The sequence below is a fragment of the Muntiacus reevesi genome, chromosome 1, assembly GCF_963930625.1.
Source record: "Muntiacus reevesi chromosome 1, mMunRee1.1, whole genome shotgun sequence".
NCBI lineage: Eukaryota > Metazoa > Chordata > Mammalia > Artiodactyla > Cervidae > Muntiacus > Muntiacus reevesi.
Window position 1 is genome coordinate 250,925,407 of NC_089249.1, and position 16,691 is coordinate 250,942,097.

Consider the following 16,691-nt stretch of genomic DNA (forward strand, 5'->3'; position numbering starts at 1 on the left):
GTTGCAGAGCCTAGGCTCTAGAGTGCAGAGGCTCAGTACTTTCAGCACGTGGGCTCTCTGATTGTGATACAAGCTGCCCTGCAGCATGTGGGATCTCAGCTCCTGAACCAGGGATGAACCTGTATCTCCTGCACTGGGAGGCAACTTCTTAATTACTTGACCACCAGGGAAGTTCCTTGGCTATTTTTCTACCTTACATAAAGGTAGAGATTCACTCCTTCATTACTAGCTCCTCTTAAATTTTCCCAGTGGCAATTAAATAAAACTGCAAAAAGCTCAAAGGATCTCCTAAGTGACCTAAAAAGAGCATTTTCTAAACATAAGAAAAGTCGTGATAGAAATAAGATCCCTTTTAATCCTTTTGGATTAGAAGGACATTTGTGAATATTTTCACCAAAGCATATGAAAACTTTACATCAAGACACAGTTTCTCACCGCGGGTCATTCTATCTTTTCAGCTATCCCTCATCTGTGTTCAGTATTTCATATAGTTGAATCTGAAAAAGGTAAGATTTTGGATAAACACGCTGAATTCCAAGATGGATTTTTTACCATCTTAGCCACCAGGGCAGCCCAAAGGCTCATCTGGTAAAGAATCCGCTGGCAATGAGGGAGACCTGGGTTCGACCCCTGGGTTGGGAAGATCCCCTGGAGAAGGAAATGACTACCCACTCCAGTATTCTTGCCTGGAGAATTCCATGGACGGGGAGTCTGGCGGGCTCCAGTCCGTGGGGTTGCAAAGTTAGACATGGCTGAGAGACTTTCACTTCACTTCACTTCACTCCAAGATGACAGAGACTTTCATCTGGTAAAGAAACAACTGAAGGAATCAATTGTCTCTATTTTTTTCTTAATTCCAAGAATTTATGTTTATTTGCTAAAGGTTGAATCTTCAGCTAACTGTATTTGATACTGGGGTCCTTTTTAATCCTCTAGATATTCACTGTTATCTTGCTGTCTCCTCATGTATCCCTTTTAAATAAGTGTCTGTTTTTACAAATCATTTGAAATTTTTTATGACATTATAAAATAATAATATCTAAGTTTGAGTGACTAAGCCATTTCCCACCGACATGATGGGAGACACAGACACCAAGGCCTCAGTATGACTGTACATAGCAGCTATACTTTAAGGACTGGTATGTAAGGTTTATTGGGGTTCTATACATGTTTTTTGGAGCCTTGTGATTCCCAGATTTCTAGCCACCACTTGGCATTTACTGTAAAGTCACCAAGCAAAAGGATTCCTGTGTTGCCTAAGGAACAGCAAGAGGTCATTTTGTCTGGGATTATGCATCAAGCACAAGGAAATTTGGGTCTAACAAAGGTGGTGGTTTTGCCAGATGAATCTAATGAATGGCAGTAAAGCTGAGAGAGTGTAAAAGAGTGACTGCGATGATCAAAGAATTGACACGGGTAAGGACACACAGGACATTGATGGGGTGAGGTAGAGGGAAAGTGTTACAGAAACAATGGATTGAGGGTCCTCCTTAGGCCAAAAGGTTGTGGGGACTAGACTCCCAGAGGGAGTTAAGTAGAAACAAATGAGATGTGAGTCACGTAGCAAGGTTCATAAAATGGAGATTATGGTCAAGCTGCAGGTATTACATTTCTAAAAAGTGTTGAGTATGCCACAGAGTGTGTGAAAGGAGTAGTGCTGAGATCAGCATCACTGCATCCTCAGACTAGAGAAATCCAAGCAACTCACAGGACAGAGTTCTGGGAAGAATTTATATCAGGGCTGTCACAGAGTATGGCAGTGAGCTAGGATTAAAAGTCTTCAAGGAATTTGGGGAAGCAGATCTGGGCATATTAAGATTAGATGTGGTAGATTCAAGGTCGCTGGTACTGATGTGCTTGCTGAGGGTATGCCTGGGGAGGAGTTATTTGCAATCAGTCTTCCCCATCAATGATGAACAGCGTTCTGGAGAAGCAGATGTTTTCCCGTGTGCAAGCCAACCTCCCACCTGAGTTGGTCCCTGATGACGAGTCATAGTCTGAGACTAGTGCATTGATTCGCTCTTGACCTCTGATGGGGAGGATGGGATTATTACTGAGTGTGAGACTCCACTTGACCCCTTTAAATAAAGTTGAAACTTTGGGGGAAGGCATGGAGTTTCACTACTCTGCCTGATAATACTGGTAGAAGGTCTATAGCATGCTTCACATTGCACTCAGGACTCATTCTGCCTTCCTTAGTAGGGCATACATGAAACTGAATATCTACTTCTCTACCTACTCCTTCACCTAATCCCAACACTCTACAACAGTCACAATAACTGTTTGTAGTTTCCTAAATATGTCAGTCTCTCACTGGCATACTCAGGGCCTCAGGGAGTCTGCATTTGCTGCTTCCTCTGTGGAATGTTCTTGGACAGTTTTTGGCCGTGCTGGGTCTTTGTAGCCATACGAGAGCTTTCTCTAGTTGTGGCGGGCAGCGGCTACTCTTTCTTTGTAGTGGTGTGTGGGCTTCTCATTGTGGTGGTTTCTCTTGTTGTAGAGCATGGACTCTACAATGTGGCCTCAGGAGTTGTGGCACATGGATTTGGTTGCCCTGTGGCATGTGGGATCTTCCTGGACCAGGGATTGAACCCATAACCCCTGCGTTGGCAGGCGGATTCTTAACCACTGGACCACCCAGGAAGTCCACTTTTTGTGTTCACTTGACAGCTGCTTTTTGTCCTTCATCATTCAGTAGAGATGAAGCAACCTCTGAGAATGTTTGCAACTCTCTTCCTTTATTCTCCTCTTTCATGACACTTATAACAAGCTACAAATCACCTGTTTATCTAGAGTGCTTAAGTGGCACTCTGCACTGGGACATTCTTATTTACTCTTGCATCATCAGTTCTTACTCCTGGGATAGGCTTTTAACAGGTGATCAATAAACACTGGTTGCTATAAATCTATTTAATTCTCAGTAGTAATCTTCCTGAATTTTTTTATATTCGCTATTCTAAAATTCCAGATGTAATTCCCAGATATTATCCCCCTTTAAAATGTACCTCATTAGAATTCATCAGTAATGCTTTTAAATGATAAAAGAAAAACAAATCTTAAGTATATACACAGAAGTAATGGAGATTAAGGGACCAAGATAGCTTGGAGCACCTAGATTCATATTAGGAATTATTTTTAACAAAGTCATCAAATCACACACTGACACACCTTTTGAATACGAATGTCATTTCTTTTGGCATGAAAGTCATCTCTTCACTACTGCCTATACTTGAGTTATTTGGGGTAAATGGCTCCCCCCCAAATTAAAACTATGCTAAAAATTCAGGTTATTATAGCTTCATATTATGATGTTTCAGTCCTCTTTATCTAATCACCTCTATGACTTGCTTTAGAGTTTAAGACTAAACCTAAGCTTTTTGTAAGATTTTAGAATTAGGAATAGTCTTACTCATCATGTAATCCAGCCACTGGAAGCTCACATCTTCAGACATGAGGAGTATTGAGGTGTGGCCTCAGTACTGGCCCAAAACCCCTGTATGAAGCTGGGCAGTAGGTGACAACCTCATGCTCAGTCACACAGAATAGAGTGTCAAGAGGAAAGACTCGAGAAACAGAAAACGTATGATATATTATGCGAGCCAAAATGTTTGTTTGGGTTTTCCCAAAAGATGGCACAGCAAAGCCTGAACATCTTTTTGGCCAACCCAATAATTTTACGTCGTATCATGCTTTTGTTTAGAGCTTCAGAATTAAGCAGAAAAAAAGGGAAACTGTTTTCTTACAACTCCTGGTCCAGCTTCCTGATTGCCCTTCCTTTCATGGGGATTAGCAAACGTGTCTACATGCAAGCCAAGTCTCTCTTCTGCTTAGCTCTCCTGAATTTTCTTTCTTGGCTGAGAGACAGTGAGGAGCTGTATTGATTACAGCTCAGATTTTCATCTGGGTCATTCAACCTACATTCAGCAAGTGGCATTCTTTTACTCGTAGAGGCAGAGAGATTCTGTCATCTCTCCCCGGAGGACAGTTGACTAAGTGTGGTGAGACTGTTTGTTGGCATCCCTTCCCTTGTATGGATTTGTTTTACATAACAGGATGCCACAGTTCTTCAAGGAAGAATCCTTAAAACTGCCCTGGCTTCTCTTCTCATGACATAGAGGAAGGAAGCATCAGCACTTGTAAAATACTTTTGCTCCAAGCCCAGCTCTCAGCAGGCAGATAATCAATTTTCCCCAAAGCGAACCTGCTCTCTCTTGTCTCTCTGCCTTCTTCCCCACTAACACGGGAGGTAAACTGACAGAAGAGGGACTGTGACCTTCCAGTTCTCTAGGAGGGTTGGGGGAGTAAAGGGTCTTTATTACTTTCCTCATTTATGAGATGAAAGAATTGAACAAGCTGAGGTCTAAAATTGCAGATTTCTATGGTTTAGTTATTGTGCTATTGTCTCAATGTCATATACCCCCAAATCGGTGCAATGCCTTCACTGGAAAGTCAGTATGAGAAAATTTCGAGACTCAAGCTATTGAAATTTTATCTTTTAGATTTGACATTTTGTGCACCTGGATGTATAATTTTTAGTCTCTGAGTTCCAGCTATGGCTAAATGAGATGGTGCTTACAGTTCCTTCCAATTTTAAACAATCTGAACTATATGCTATCTTTTTTTCTCTTAATACATATTTTACTTACTTTAAAACAATAGTAGTTTAAAGGAATGATTTTAGAACTAGGGATGAAGGAAGTCTATTTATATTCTATTAGCTATTTATCAGTGTCTTATCTTAGTAAGATCAATGACCAGACTATATAGGAGAACAATGAGGAAATGTGGACAATGTTTATGTTACCACAATTTTTTTATCTTTCTGCAGAAGGTTAGCTACACATAAGCTTGGTGACTTTGACACTGGGGTAGATAATAAATTGTCCACTAGAGCTGACACATAGCAAAGCAAAATAAAAAAGAGGAATCATCTTTTTTGTAGAGTATAAGTCCTAAAGCATCACCAAGAATATCTTACCCAACGTTAACAAGGTTAAAGATACTAATATTTACCTTAAGGCAACTATTTCTAATTCGATAATGTCCTATAGCTGCAAACCAGTTTACAAATGTTTCCCATTACTACTTCCAGGCCACAAAAAAAACCCATTCTGTGTTACAGAATTTACTGGGGGCAAATGAGTTATACATTAATGTTAATAAACTACAAAGTACACATCCTATAGAAACTGCTTGAAAAGAATGAGTAAAAAATTTCCTCCCTTCAAGAAGGCTGTAGATGGGAAGAAAGGGATTTCCATCTTCTATTCAATGCCAGATTCTCGTCGCTCACTTGCTCAGTCGTGTCTGACTTTGCGACCCCATGGATTGTAGCCCTCCAGGCTCCTCTGTCCATGGGATTTTCCAGGCAAGTATACTGGAATGGGTCGCCATTTCCTTCTCCGGGGAATCTTCCTGATCTTCCTGAATGAAACCTGCATCTCTTGCATCTCCTGCAGGCAATTCTTTACTACTGAGCCACCTGGGATTCCAAGTGGGCTACAGTTTCATTAATGCCAACACCAATTCCTTCTTGGGAAATCTCTCCTGATCAGCTGCCTAGGAGTTGTTACCTCAGTGTTGAAAGAAGAATAGTGCTGAGCAAAGAATGTAACATTCTAAAATTAAAGATCATCATTCTTGTGCTTCTTTGCAAATCATAAAAGCAATTGCAGCAAGGATTGGTTGACTGTAAATTTTATTCAGAAACTCAAACATAGGAAAGGAGAGAAAAATCTAACTAAATCTTTAATGCATGAAGCTATAGTTCAGTTTTACAACTCATAGTTTAGTTATTTAAATGACACACGAAACAGTTATGGGAGGGTGCAAATTGAGGGGGGGTTCAAATTGAGGGACCTAGCTCCTGGCGCAGGTGTCAACCTTGACCTTCAGGAAGAAGCTGCGCTCCTCAGAGCCCCACTTTCTCTTTGGTAAAATGAAGAGACTGGTCTGATCTTTAAACTCTTTCAGCTCTGGCACTGTAGGATCAAATCCCAATTCTAACTCAGCAGTGAAAGCACTGAAAACTCTCTATGTAAGGAGGCCGGGTTCAGTTTCGGTGAGCAGAACATTACACCATTGTTCTTGATGTTGATTAGACACGGAATACCATCTGCGAAAATAAAGCACGTGCCAACTCAAAAAAACCCACGTGGATTTGGACGGCTTTTGATAATCTCCTACATCACTCCTACCATAGCAGAAATCAGATAGAAAGCAGATACCACATACCATAATTCACATAATCCATCTTTCAGAGCAGTTGCTCCCAGAGGCCTCTTTTGCTCAGAAACAAAATCCTCCTTTTCCCTGTGGGCAGAGAATGCTGGGCCTCAGCCCCCTAATCTAGACTGCCCTGTATAGAATGAAAAAGACGCAGCATTCCACGTGGACAACACATCAATGCTGGAATTCATTCTCTGGCTTATAAACTGAAACCAAGACAGCCAGGAGGCCTGAATCCCAAATACAATCGGAAGTGGGTGTAGTTGCCGACCTTTTTCAAGCTTTCACATTACTTTCCTCAGTTACACTATCAAGTCCACAACAGGGGTGTTCTGGTGGACAGGCAGAGGCCATCATGCTGCCTGTGGAGGAGAGGCAGGGCAGAGGTGGACCCTTGCCTTGAAGGATTCTGCAGAGACTCATGCCCAGAGCTCAAGGCCTGCTGCCCTCCGGGGCGGGGCGGGGGAACTTCTCTAACCTGGCTGCCCTATCGCCTTAAGCTTTTGTCTATAACAGAGGTTTGTTGGGGGAAAGAAGTGAAGTTGCTTTCAATTTTATGACAGATGGAGAAAAACAGAAATACTACGATAAATATAAATCAAAATGAAAAGCTCTATAGACAGTTAAATTCTCAAAGTCATAAGATTCTCTGAGTTATGTAAAGACATTTTTAAAAGAAAAAAATGGTAATAACTTTCAGGAACATGTATCAAGCACTTACTGTACCTCAGTCTCTATCACAAACTCTATAGGAATCATTCTACTTAATCCTCATCACGACTCTGTGATTTAAGAGTGACTATCATCACTATGTTTCCATGTGGGAAAACAGACCAGAGACCTTAAATAACATGCTCAAGGTTATGGAGCAAATGAATGTCCAACTAAGAAATAGCTAGTATTTTTTCTTTCTTTTCTTTTTTCATGAAATGTCTTCATTCTTTCACTTTTTAAGTAAATTTTAAAATTCTGATTGGTGAAATCTGGACATACATTTCAAATACACAGATTTAAATAACATCACTAACAGTACATTTTAAATATGAAAATAATATTTAATGTTTGGTATAGAATTTCCTTAAGATCTATTATCTACTTGAATTAGTCATATTTTGTACAGCCAAAAGAGGAGAAAGTGAGTTATCCAAGATCACACAACTAGATTGTAGCCAGAGAGAAATTAGTACACAAGTCAGCTCATTTTGAATCTAAAATGATAAAAGATAAAGTCATGATTCAGAGATATTCAGTTCTTTCATAATCAACTCCATGTAATGGATATAATTTATGATGTATTAGACAGTTTTTATTTTAGTAATGACTTTAAAGAAAGCTGAGCACAGAAGAATTGATGCTTTTGAACTGTGGTGTTGGAGAAGACTCTTGAGAGTTCCTTGGACTGCAGGAGATTCAACCAGTCCATCCTAAAGGAAATCAGTCCTGAATATTCATTGGAAGGACTGAGTTGAAACTGAAACTCTAATACTTTGGCCACCTGATGTGAAGAACTGACTCATTTGAAAAGACCCTGATGCTGGGAAAGATTGAAGGTGGGAGAAGAAGGGTACGACAGAGGATGAGATGGTTGGATGGCATCACCAACTCGATGGACATGGGTTTGGGTGGACTCCAGGAGTTGGTGATGGACAAGGAGGCCTGGCGTGCTGCAGTCCATGGGGTCCCAAAGAGTCAGACACGACTGAGCAACTGAACTGAATGACTTTTGACAGACCTTTAAAAACTACCTTGAATATCACAAAATGTAAAACTTCCTGGTTGAGAGAATTCCAGTAGGAAGGAACAAAAAAAAGAAAACAGAACCTTTAAAATTCAGTGCTTGGGCACAGAGCAAAGAGCAAGTGAAGTCAAGTTCTTAAGCCTACAATTGTGCAGAGTATCCCCAGGAGTGATCTGACATCTTGGGGAACATTTTGTGATCTGGCCTCTTGCAATCACTGCCTGCAGTTGCCTGAATTCAGACGTTCTTTCCCAACTGCTTTAAAGTCATTTTAGAAAGCTTGGTATTCTGGTAACATTAGGTTTCTCAGCCTCTGTGGAGTCATTTTTTAAAGCAAATGTCAATGCCTGGGTTAGACTCATCAGGTATGGATGGCTTCAAAGGCAAAGTTATGCTAGGCCCATTAAAGAGGGAAAAAATTAAAAAAATAAAGAATTTTTGCTTGCTTATTTCTCCAGAAGAGCTTTCTGGGTTCTGACATATAAAAGTGAAAGTGAAAGTTGCTCAGTCATGTCCAACTCTTTGTGACCCCATGGACTGTAGCCTACCAGTCTCCTCTGTCCATGGGATTCTCCAGGCAGGAATACTGAGTTAGTTGCCATGCCCTCCTCCAGGGGATCTTCCCAAGCCAGGGATCGAACCCAGCTGTCCCACATTGCAGGTGGATTTTTTTACTAGCTGAGCCACAAGAAAAGCCAATGAATACTGAAGTGGGTAGCGTATACCTTCTCCAGTGGATCTTTCTGACCCAGGAATCGAACTGGGGTCTAACCTGGTCTTTGTATCTACAATGAGCAGCTAAGCCACATAATTATCAATATTTCCCTTTGTTTCTTGACTTAGAAACTGTTTGTGAGATGCATTCATAAATTCAGCAGAGTTCAAATATCATCTTCATTGCTGGTAGTATTGGTTTAGAGGATGAATATGTAATCACAGTTGGGATTCTTACTATATTTCATCCACATCTAATCTTTGGTATTAACCAACTCACAGGAGAGTTGCGTGTGTAAGACCAGCATACTTGCTTAACTGCAGACTGGCTCCAACTGCATCCCTATAGCAGGGACGGAGATAAAGCTCTAGATCAACGTCTAAAGATCAGTCTGTTGCTTAACTCAGGATATCTAAGCAAATGGAGAGCAGACAAAAGTGATTGTTAGAAGGAAACACAGGTCAGGAAATTGTGTAACTGTCCCAATTTCATCAACCAGAGTACATAGAATGAAAAAACTTGGAAGAATTCATAGGGGAATCTTTTCTTTCCAGAACTTCTGAAAGGGTGGAAATTCCTATGTAACAGGTCAGGAAAAAGTGACAGAAGACAGAAGCCGTCTCATGACGGCTAAAGACTTCGTTCCCAGGGACTCAATTCTGAGCCGTGCCTTTTCCTGCTGGGAAATACTCCTTCCAAAGATCACAAATAGAATTTCTACTCATTTCCTGAGAAGTATCATCTCATCGTTTCTATGCCAGAGTGACAAAATATAACATACTGGCTCCCTTTCTGTGGCTCTGAGATTATAAGTATGACAACTCAAGTTGTTGCTGTTCAGTTGCTAAGTGGTACCTGACTCTTTGCCATCCCATGGATTGCAGCACACCAGGTTTCCCTGTCCTCTACTGGAGCTTGCTCAAACTCAAGTCCGTTGACGCAGTGATGCCCTCCAGCCATCTCATCCTCTGTCGTCCCTTTCTCCTCCTGCCCTCAGTCTTCCCCACCATCAGAGCCTTTTATTGAGTTGGCTCTTGGCATCAGGTAGTCAAATTACTGGAGCTTCAGCTTCAGCATCAGTCCTTCCAGTGAATATTCAGGGTTGATTTCCTTTAGGACTGACTGGTTGCAAGGAACATAAAGTCCTTCCTTAGCTAGCATGTACCTAAGGTTGATTGGAAGTAAATGACTGCATCGTTCTCAGGATTTCTCAGATTTCCACTGATACCTCCATCAAACCAGTCTAATTTTCTTATCAGAGTTGACAGACAGATATGACTCCTGTATGGTATGTGTTCATTATTGGTATCTCTCTTCTGAGCTATTAAAAATATTCCAGTCAGTAACATAAAGCCAGGAGAACTGGAATAGAAATTCATGTTGAAAAATTTTCCCTGAAATGAGACTTTTCAAAAAGATAGATTGTGAGATCTGGTGGTATCACAATAATACTCTACATAAGAAGTAACCACACATAAATGGGCATTTTGTTACCTTTGTCTCTCAAGCCATGGTACTATATAATTTAGCTGTACTTCAGAGTCCAAGCTGGACGGAAAAGAATATGCAATCTTTGTGACACAAATTTTGCAAACTATATTAAAATGATGGCATCAGTAGTTTTGGTGAATATGTTAAAGGTCACATAAGCAAGAACAAGGTTGCCTGCTTTACTATCATTCCTCACAGTTACAGGTAGCCTTCTAACAAAAGCTACAAAAAAAAGAAAACCACTGAACAGGAAGCTTATCTACCAAGGTCATAGAAGCTGTTTGGTAAGACGACTGTCCTCAGGAAGCTCCTTTCTACCTCATCTATACAGTGTCTCTGAAAGTTTACAAAAGACCTTTCCTATCATTAAAAATATGGTTTTTCACTGGAGCTTTGGTGATGGGTGTGATTATCCCTATTTTACTGGGAGAATTTGAACAATTTACCCAAATCCCTGCATCTGGTAATGACATCTCTAGTACTTAAATTCTGGGACTGAATCCTGTATATTTTCTGCTACAGTGAACGATTCTGCCCTTATGTGAAACATGTTTTAATATCTAGTCAGATGTTTGTAGGAGTTAGATTTAATTATGCTGGGACACTGCACTTCCTTTAGATGGATCAAAGTAGCAAGTGCATTCATTTGTGTCTTCAGCTTTAGAATTCTGAGCCAGACTTATATTTACATAAATCCCAAGGTGGATTCCCTTGCTGCATTGTTGGAATTTGATGACGGGCTCAAAATTACAAAAGCCACACTAAGCTAAGAATCAGCAGTGGCTTTTTCAGAGGGTTAGGAAGAGGAGCTGTTACAGTAAATCCCCTACATACAAACCTTCAAGTTGTGAACTCTGAAGATGCGAACGTCCACCTGGTTCCAGCAAAGAGCCAGGACCTGTGCCATCAACTCCAGGCATGAAATTGCAGCTTGCCCTCTGTCCGTCCCCTGTGCACCAGCTGTTGTCTGGTACATTTTAAGGCACTGTACTGCAAGATTAAAAATGTTCTATTTTTGTTTATTTAATGTATTATTTCTGAGAAGTGTTATAAACCTATTACAGTACAGTACTATACAGTTGACTGTGTTAGTTATATATGCAGGCTAACTTTTTCAGACTTAGGAACAAACTGGACTTATGAACACGCTTTCAGGACAGAACTTGTTCATATGCAGGGGACTTACTGTACAGTAATAAAAGGTGTTCTATTAAAAGAGAAAAAGAACTGAGATCCTAGCAATTACCTGGATCCTGTGTGAATCTAGAGAAAACCACTGCTGATTTCGAATGGGTGCCGCAGTAAGCAGCAGTTTGCAGTGAGCAGCAGAGAGCGGCAGCTGGAGCAGTCTCAGCTTCCCAGCCTGGGAGTCCTAATCACCGGACCTCAGGGGCCAGCAGTGGGGCTAAGGGTCCCTAGCCTCCACCTGCCTAGTCAAGAACAAATTCAGGTGAGGAGGCAGAGGGTAAAGAGGAAAGTAAAAAGTTTATTGAGAAGAAAATTGGATGCGGAAAGGCCCACAGCAGGCAAGCTCAGAGAAAGAGAGAGAATCTTAGCTTTGGGAAGTTTAAATACTTTATAAAGGGTCAGTTTTCTGGGTTTTTGTCTTCCCTCAGGCCAATCATCTTGCTTTGTCCCAGTTCAAAAGCATCAGGGCTTCAGTGCTCAGGCTCAGTCTTCTTCATTGTCCACTCTCACATCCATACATGACTACTGAAAAACCAGAGCTTTGACTAGACGGACCTTTGTCAGCAAAGTGATGTCTCTGCTTTTTAATATGCTGTCTAGGTTGGTCATAGCTTTTCTTTCAAGGAGCAAGCGCCTTTTTATTTCATGGCTGCAGTCACCATTTGCAGTGATTTTGGAGCCCAAGAAAATAAAGTCTATCACTGCTTCCATTGTTTCCACATCTATTTGCCATGAAGTGATGGGACTGGATGCCATGATCTTCCTTTTTTGAATGCTGAGTTTTTTAAGTCAGCTTTTTCACTCTTCTCTTTCACCTTTATCAAGAAGCTCTTTAGTTCCTCTTCACTTTCTGCATTATGGGTGGTGGTATCTGCATGTCTGAGGTTATTTATATGTCTCCTGGCAATCTTGATTCCAGCTTTATACACCCTGGAATTTCACATGATGTACTCTGCATATAAGCTAAATAAGCAGCATGACATACTTGACATACTCCTTTCCCAATTTTGAGGCAGTCCATTGTTCCATGTCCTGTTCTAACTAGTGCTTCTTGACCTGCATATAAGTTTTGCAGAAGGCAAGTAAGGTGGTCTGGTATTCCCACCTCTTTAAGAATTTTCCACAGTTTGTTGTGATCCACATAGTCAAAGGCTTTACCAGATGGGTTTTTTTTTGAATTCTCTTGCTTTTTCTTTGATTCAACAGATATTGGCAATTTGGTCTCTGGTCCCTCTGCCTTTTCTAAATCCAGCTTGAACATGTGGAAGTTCTCGGTTCACATACTGTTGAAGCCTAGCTTGGAGAATTTTGAGCATTGCTTTGCTACCATGTGAAATGAGTTCATTTGTGTGATAGTTTGAAAGTTCTTTGTCATTGCCCTTTTTTGGGATTGGAATGAAAACTGACTTTTTCCAGTTCTGTGGCCTTTGCTGAGTTTTCTAAATTTGCTGGCACATTGAGTGCAGCATTTTCACAGCATCATCTTTTAGAATTTGAAATAGCTCAGGTGAAATTCAGTATGCACACTGATGGATCTCAAAGTGAATGCTTCTGGGAGGAGCAAGATTCACTTTGACCTGGAATTATCCCCTGACTTTTGACTCCAAAGAGACTTTTCGTGCTTGTGTTGTGTCTCCCTTATCCTTCACTCAGACAGGGTTTTTGCCTCTCTTTGTTCTTGCCATGATTATTTCCTTGAGGTGTTTACAAGAGACAAAGACTGTCTATTTACCCTGTTTCTGTTATTACTTCCCTTTTGGAGAACAAACTGAAGGCTGATTATAAATTCCTTGGCGGAGCCCACCTATCTCCTGCCTCAGGAAATGCAGAGAGGAGACTGGCCGATTGTGAAATTCCAACCTGGAGCCTGTCTATCGCCTATCCACTACCTGGAGGCTTTGCAAATACTGAGCTTCCTTTCAGCTAGAGCTATTCTCCAGAAGGAAAATTCTAGAATGGTTGTTGTGTTAGTCTGGAATTCTAGACAAATGAGTTTCCATTCTCTTAAAACTAACAGGTCTATTATACAAGGTTTAAAAGCAAATAAAAGGAATTTTTTTGTTGTGGTTGGGGCTCCTAGTCATCCATACCAGCTTTCTATATTAACCCTATTCAGTAATTTTTCCACTTCCTGTGTTGCTTTATCCCACTTTCTGTTTTGCGTTATCTCCATGATCCTCACCACCGACTCAAAATGGGCAGGCTGTTTACTCCAAAAAGAGTATTGGTTTGGGAGGCAGGAGTCTTGGGTCTGCAACTCTGTCTTTTTCAGTGGATCTCAATTGTTTAACCTGTGAGAGGATAGAATTGATTGGCATGAATAAATGCTAGGCCCTTTTCTAATTTTTATTCTCTTCTGAATGTTTAGTAGCATTTCTTTTCTGCTTATATGTGCCAGAATGGTGTTAATTATTTCCATAGATTAAACTGGGCTTCCCTGATAGCTCATTTGGTAAAGAATCCACCTGCAATGAAGGATACCCCAGTTCAATTCCTGGGTCGGGAAGATCTGCTGGAGAAGGGATAGGCTGCCCACTCCAGGGTTCTTGGGCTTCACTTGTGGCTCAGCTAGTAAAGAATCTGCCTGCAGTGTGGGAGACCTGGGTTTGATCCCTGGGTTGGGAAGATCTCCTGGAGGAGGGAAAGACTACCCACTCTAGTATTCTGGCCTGGAGAATTCCATGGACTGCATTTCTTCTATGCTTATACATGCCAGAATTTTGTTAATTATTTTCCATAGATTAAACTACTTTGTACCCATAACTGAAATTAATGGACCTTTTATTGTATACCAGGAACTTACCAAGCACCCTATATATGTTCATTATTTTTATGTTCATGGTAACCCTGTGAGGTATAGTCTCTTATCATTTCTCTTCTTGCCTAAAATTACATAACCAGTGTGTGACTGGACTAGAACCATTGAACCCAGCCTAACACCACAGTCCTTGCAGTGGACACTTTTGATGTCCCCTCTTTCACCTCACCTTCTCTGAGCTGGTGCACCCCATTCTCCAGGTGCTACAAAGTTGGGATGCTAACAGTGTATCACTGTTCCCTTCTCTGGAGAATGTCCTTGTGCAACGTAGGGCCATCTGAACTTGGAGATTCAGACCACCCCACCTCAGCCTGTGGAAGACAAGCGACTGCCACTCTGGCCTCAAGTGGCCCTAACTCTGCTTGGGCATAATGTTCCAGAACCTCCTGGAACCTCTCCTGCTTGGGCTGAACAAATCCATGCTTTGCAGGTGCCCCCTGCCCCTGTGTGCTTTCCTCATCTTCCAGTAGCTGAGCCCCCAAACGTCCCCCTTGCAGGAATTCTGGACTTCTCCTTGCTTTGGACTTGAAACGTTCTTCACAACAACCCTGTGCGCCCATTCCTCAGTGGAGAAGTCAGAGGAAGTCTTGAAAAGATTGATTTAGCCGGAAAATAGTTACAAGTTACACTTTTTATTTTTCATTGTATTTTCCCCAATTGCTATGTTGTTCTTTTTCATCACCATGTGAGCTTGAACAAGCAACAGATTAAATAATAATGGTCAAGTTTAAAAGGAAATCACACCTGTTAGACTTCATGTGGAAGACAGCGACAGCTGTTTCCGCAGCCAAGCCCCTTTGTCCTTTTCTCTCCCTAATTGCATCTGGTTGAAAAACTCAAATCACCAATTGATTCTCCAATAAGCTTTATGCAACCGTTCTGATATGGCTGATTTTCCTTCATTTCTTCTTGGCAAGCAGTCAGGGCTGCTAACAGCTCTCTGTGACCTTATATCTACATTGCTGGAGATTAAGTTCACTAGAGTATCCAGAAAGAAGTATCTCCAGAAGCAATAATTGCTAAGGTAAAATTTAGTATTTTAAAAGTCCACCTTGATTTCTGCCCTGGTCTTAATGCTTTGGGTGTATAGTTCACCCACAATATTTTTCATGGCTGTATGAGCTAAAACATTTATTCATTTGACAAATAATTGTTGGATTCCTTCTGTGTGTACCAGTACTGTACTAGATACTGAAGAGTAATAGCAACAGTTACTTCATGAGTGCATGGATTAATTATAATCTAGAGTGTAATTCAATATTCACACCAATCACATACTTCCTAGCAAGATCAGCACTATGAGAGTCCTATGGTGCTGTGAGATCTTACTGAGAACATCTGACCTACTAAGGGCTTCTCGGATGATGGGATACATTAATTTACACGTGAAGAAAGAATGGAGTTAAGTAGAGATGGAGATATTAGACTCTGAGCTGAGGGAGCCAGCATGTGAGAAGACTCTGGGGTAAGAGGTTGTGTGTGTGTGCTCAGTCGCTCAGTTGTGTCTGACCCTTTGTGACCCCATGGACTGCAGCCCAGCAGGCTCCTCTGTCCATGGGATTTTCCAGGCAAGAATACTGGAGCCAGTTGCCATTTCCTGCTCCAGGGGATCTTCCTGATCCAGGCATCGAACGCTGTCTCTCGTGCTTCTGTCTCCTGCGTTGGCAGGTGGATTCTTTACCACTGCGCCACCTGGTGAGAGGTAGCAGGAACTGTAAGAACTCCAGCTGGAGTGTAAAGAAATACTATTTAAGATGAAGCTGAGCTTTGCGCAGTGGCAGTATCGTAGCCAATGAGGTTTATCCGAGGCGCGATTATTGCTAATTGAAAAAAAGATGAAGCTGGAGGGTAGTCAGGGAAATGCCATAAGAACTCCTACAGGACAAGCTAGAAACTTTTAATTTAGCTTTTAACATCAATGAGCAACAATGAAAGGGTCTGGAGATATACGTGAATCATATGATTGGAGATGTGGAGAGTGTTTCAGAAATTGAAGACAACATAGGCAAATGGGAACAAAAGAATGAACAGTATCCCTTGGAAGTGCAGAAGGTATATCAGGTTGGGTGGGCATAAAATGGAGAGATTATGAATAGTGGGAGATATAACTGGGATGGTTCATTGTGGATCAGGGCAAAGTAGACTAGAATCATGTGTTGAGTAGTATGGATTTTATTCCGAAAAACTTGGAAGGGAATGGCATGAGCATAAATGCCTTCTAGAAAGATTAGCTTAGACCAGCACTATCTAATTGAGCTTTCTATCATTTAGTAACTTTTATAATCTCTTCTAATACAGTACTCACTGAAACTATTAGTCCCTCACTGGTGTCTGACTCTTTGTGACTATAGCCCACCAGGCTCCTCTGTCTACGAGATTCTCCAGGCAAGAATACTGGAGTGGGTTGCCATTCCCTTCTCCAGAGGATCTTACCGACCCAGAGGTTGAATCCAGGTCTCCTGCATTACAGGCAGATTCTTTACCATCTGAACTGCTAGGAAAGCCCATAGTAC

The 16,691-nt window shown here is 41.3% G+C and overlaps 1 protein-coding gene and 1 pseudogene across 7 annotated transcripts in view; both read left to right on the forward strand.

The window, feature by feature from the left end:
- GABRG2 (gamma-aminobutyric acid type A receptor subunit gamma2) overlaps window positions 1-16,691 on the forward strand; it is a 116,953-nt gene that overhangs the window by 84,031 nt on the left and 16,231 nt on the right. Inside the window, exon 8 of one of the 7 annotated variants that reach the window (XM_065936504.1) lies at window positions 8,770-8,795. The exons of the other annotated variants lie outside the window; for them this stretch is intronic. Within the exon in view, the coding sequence (XP_065792576.1) occupies window positions 8,770-8,795 (26 nt within the window). The remainder of the gene's footprint in view (window positions 1-8,769; window positions 8,796-16,691) is intronic. 7 annotated transcript variants of the gene reach the window in all.
- Window positions 15,942-16,015, forward strand: LOC136156571 (U4 spliceosomal RNA; annotated as a pseudogene).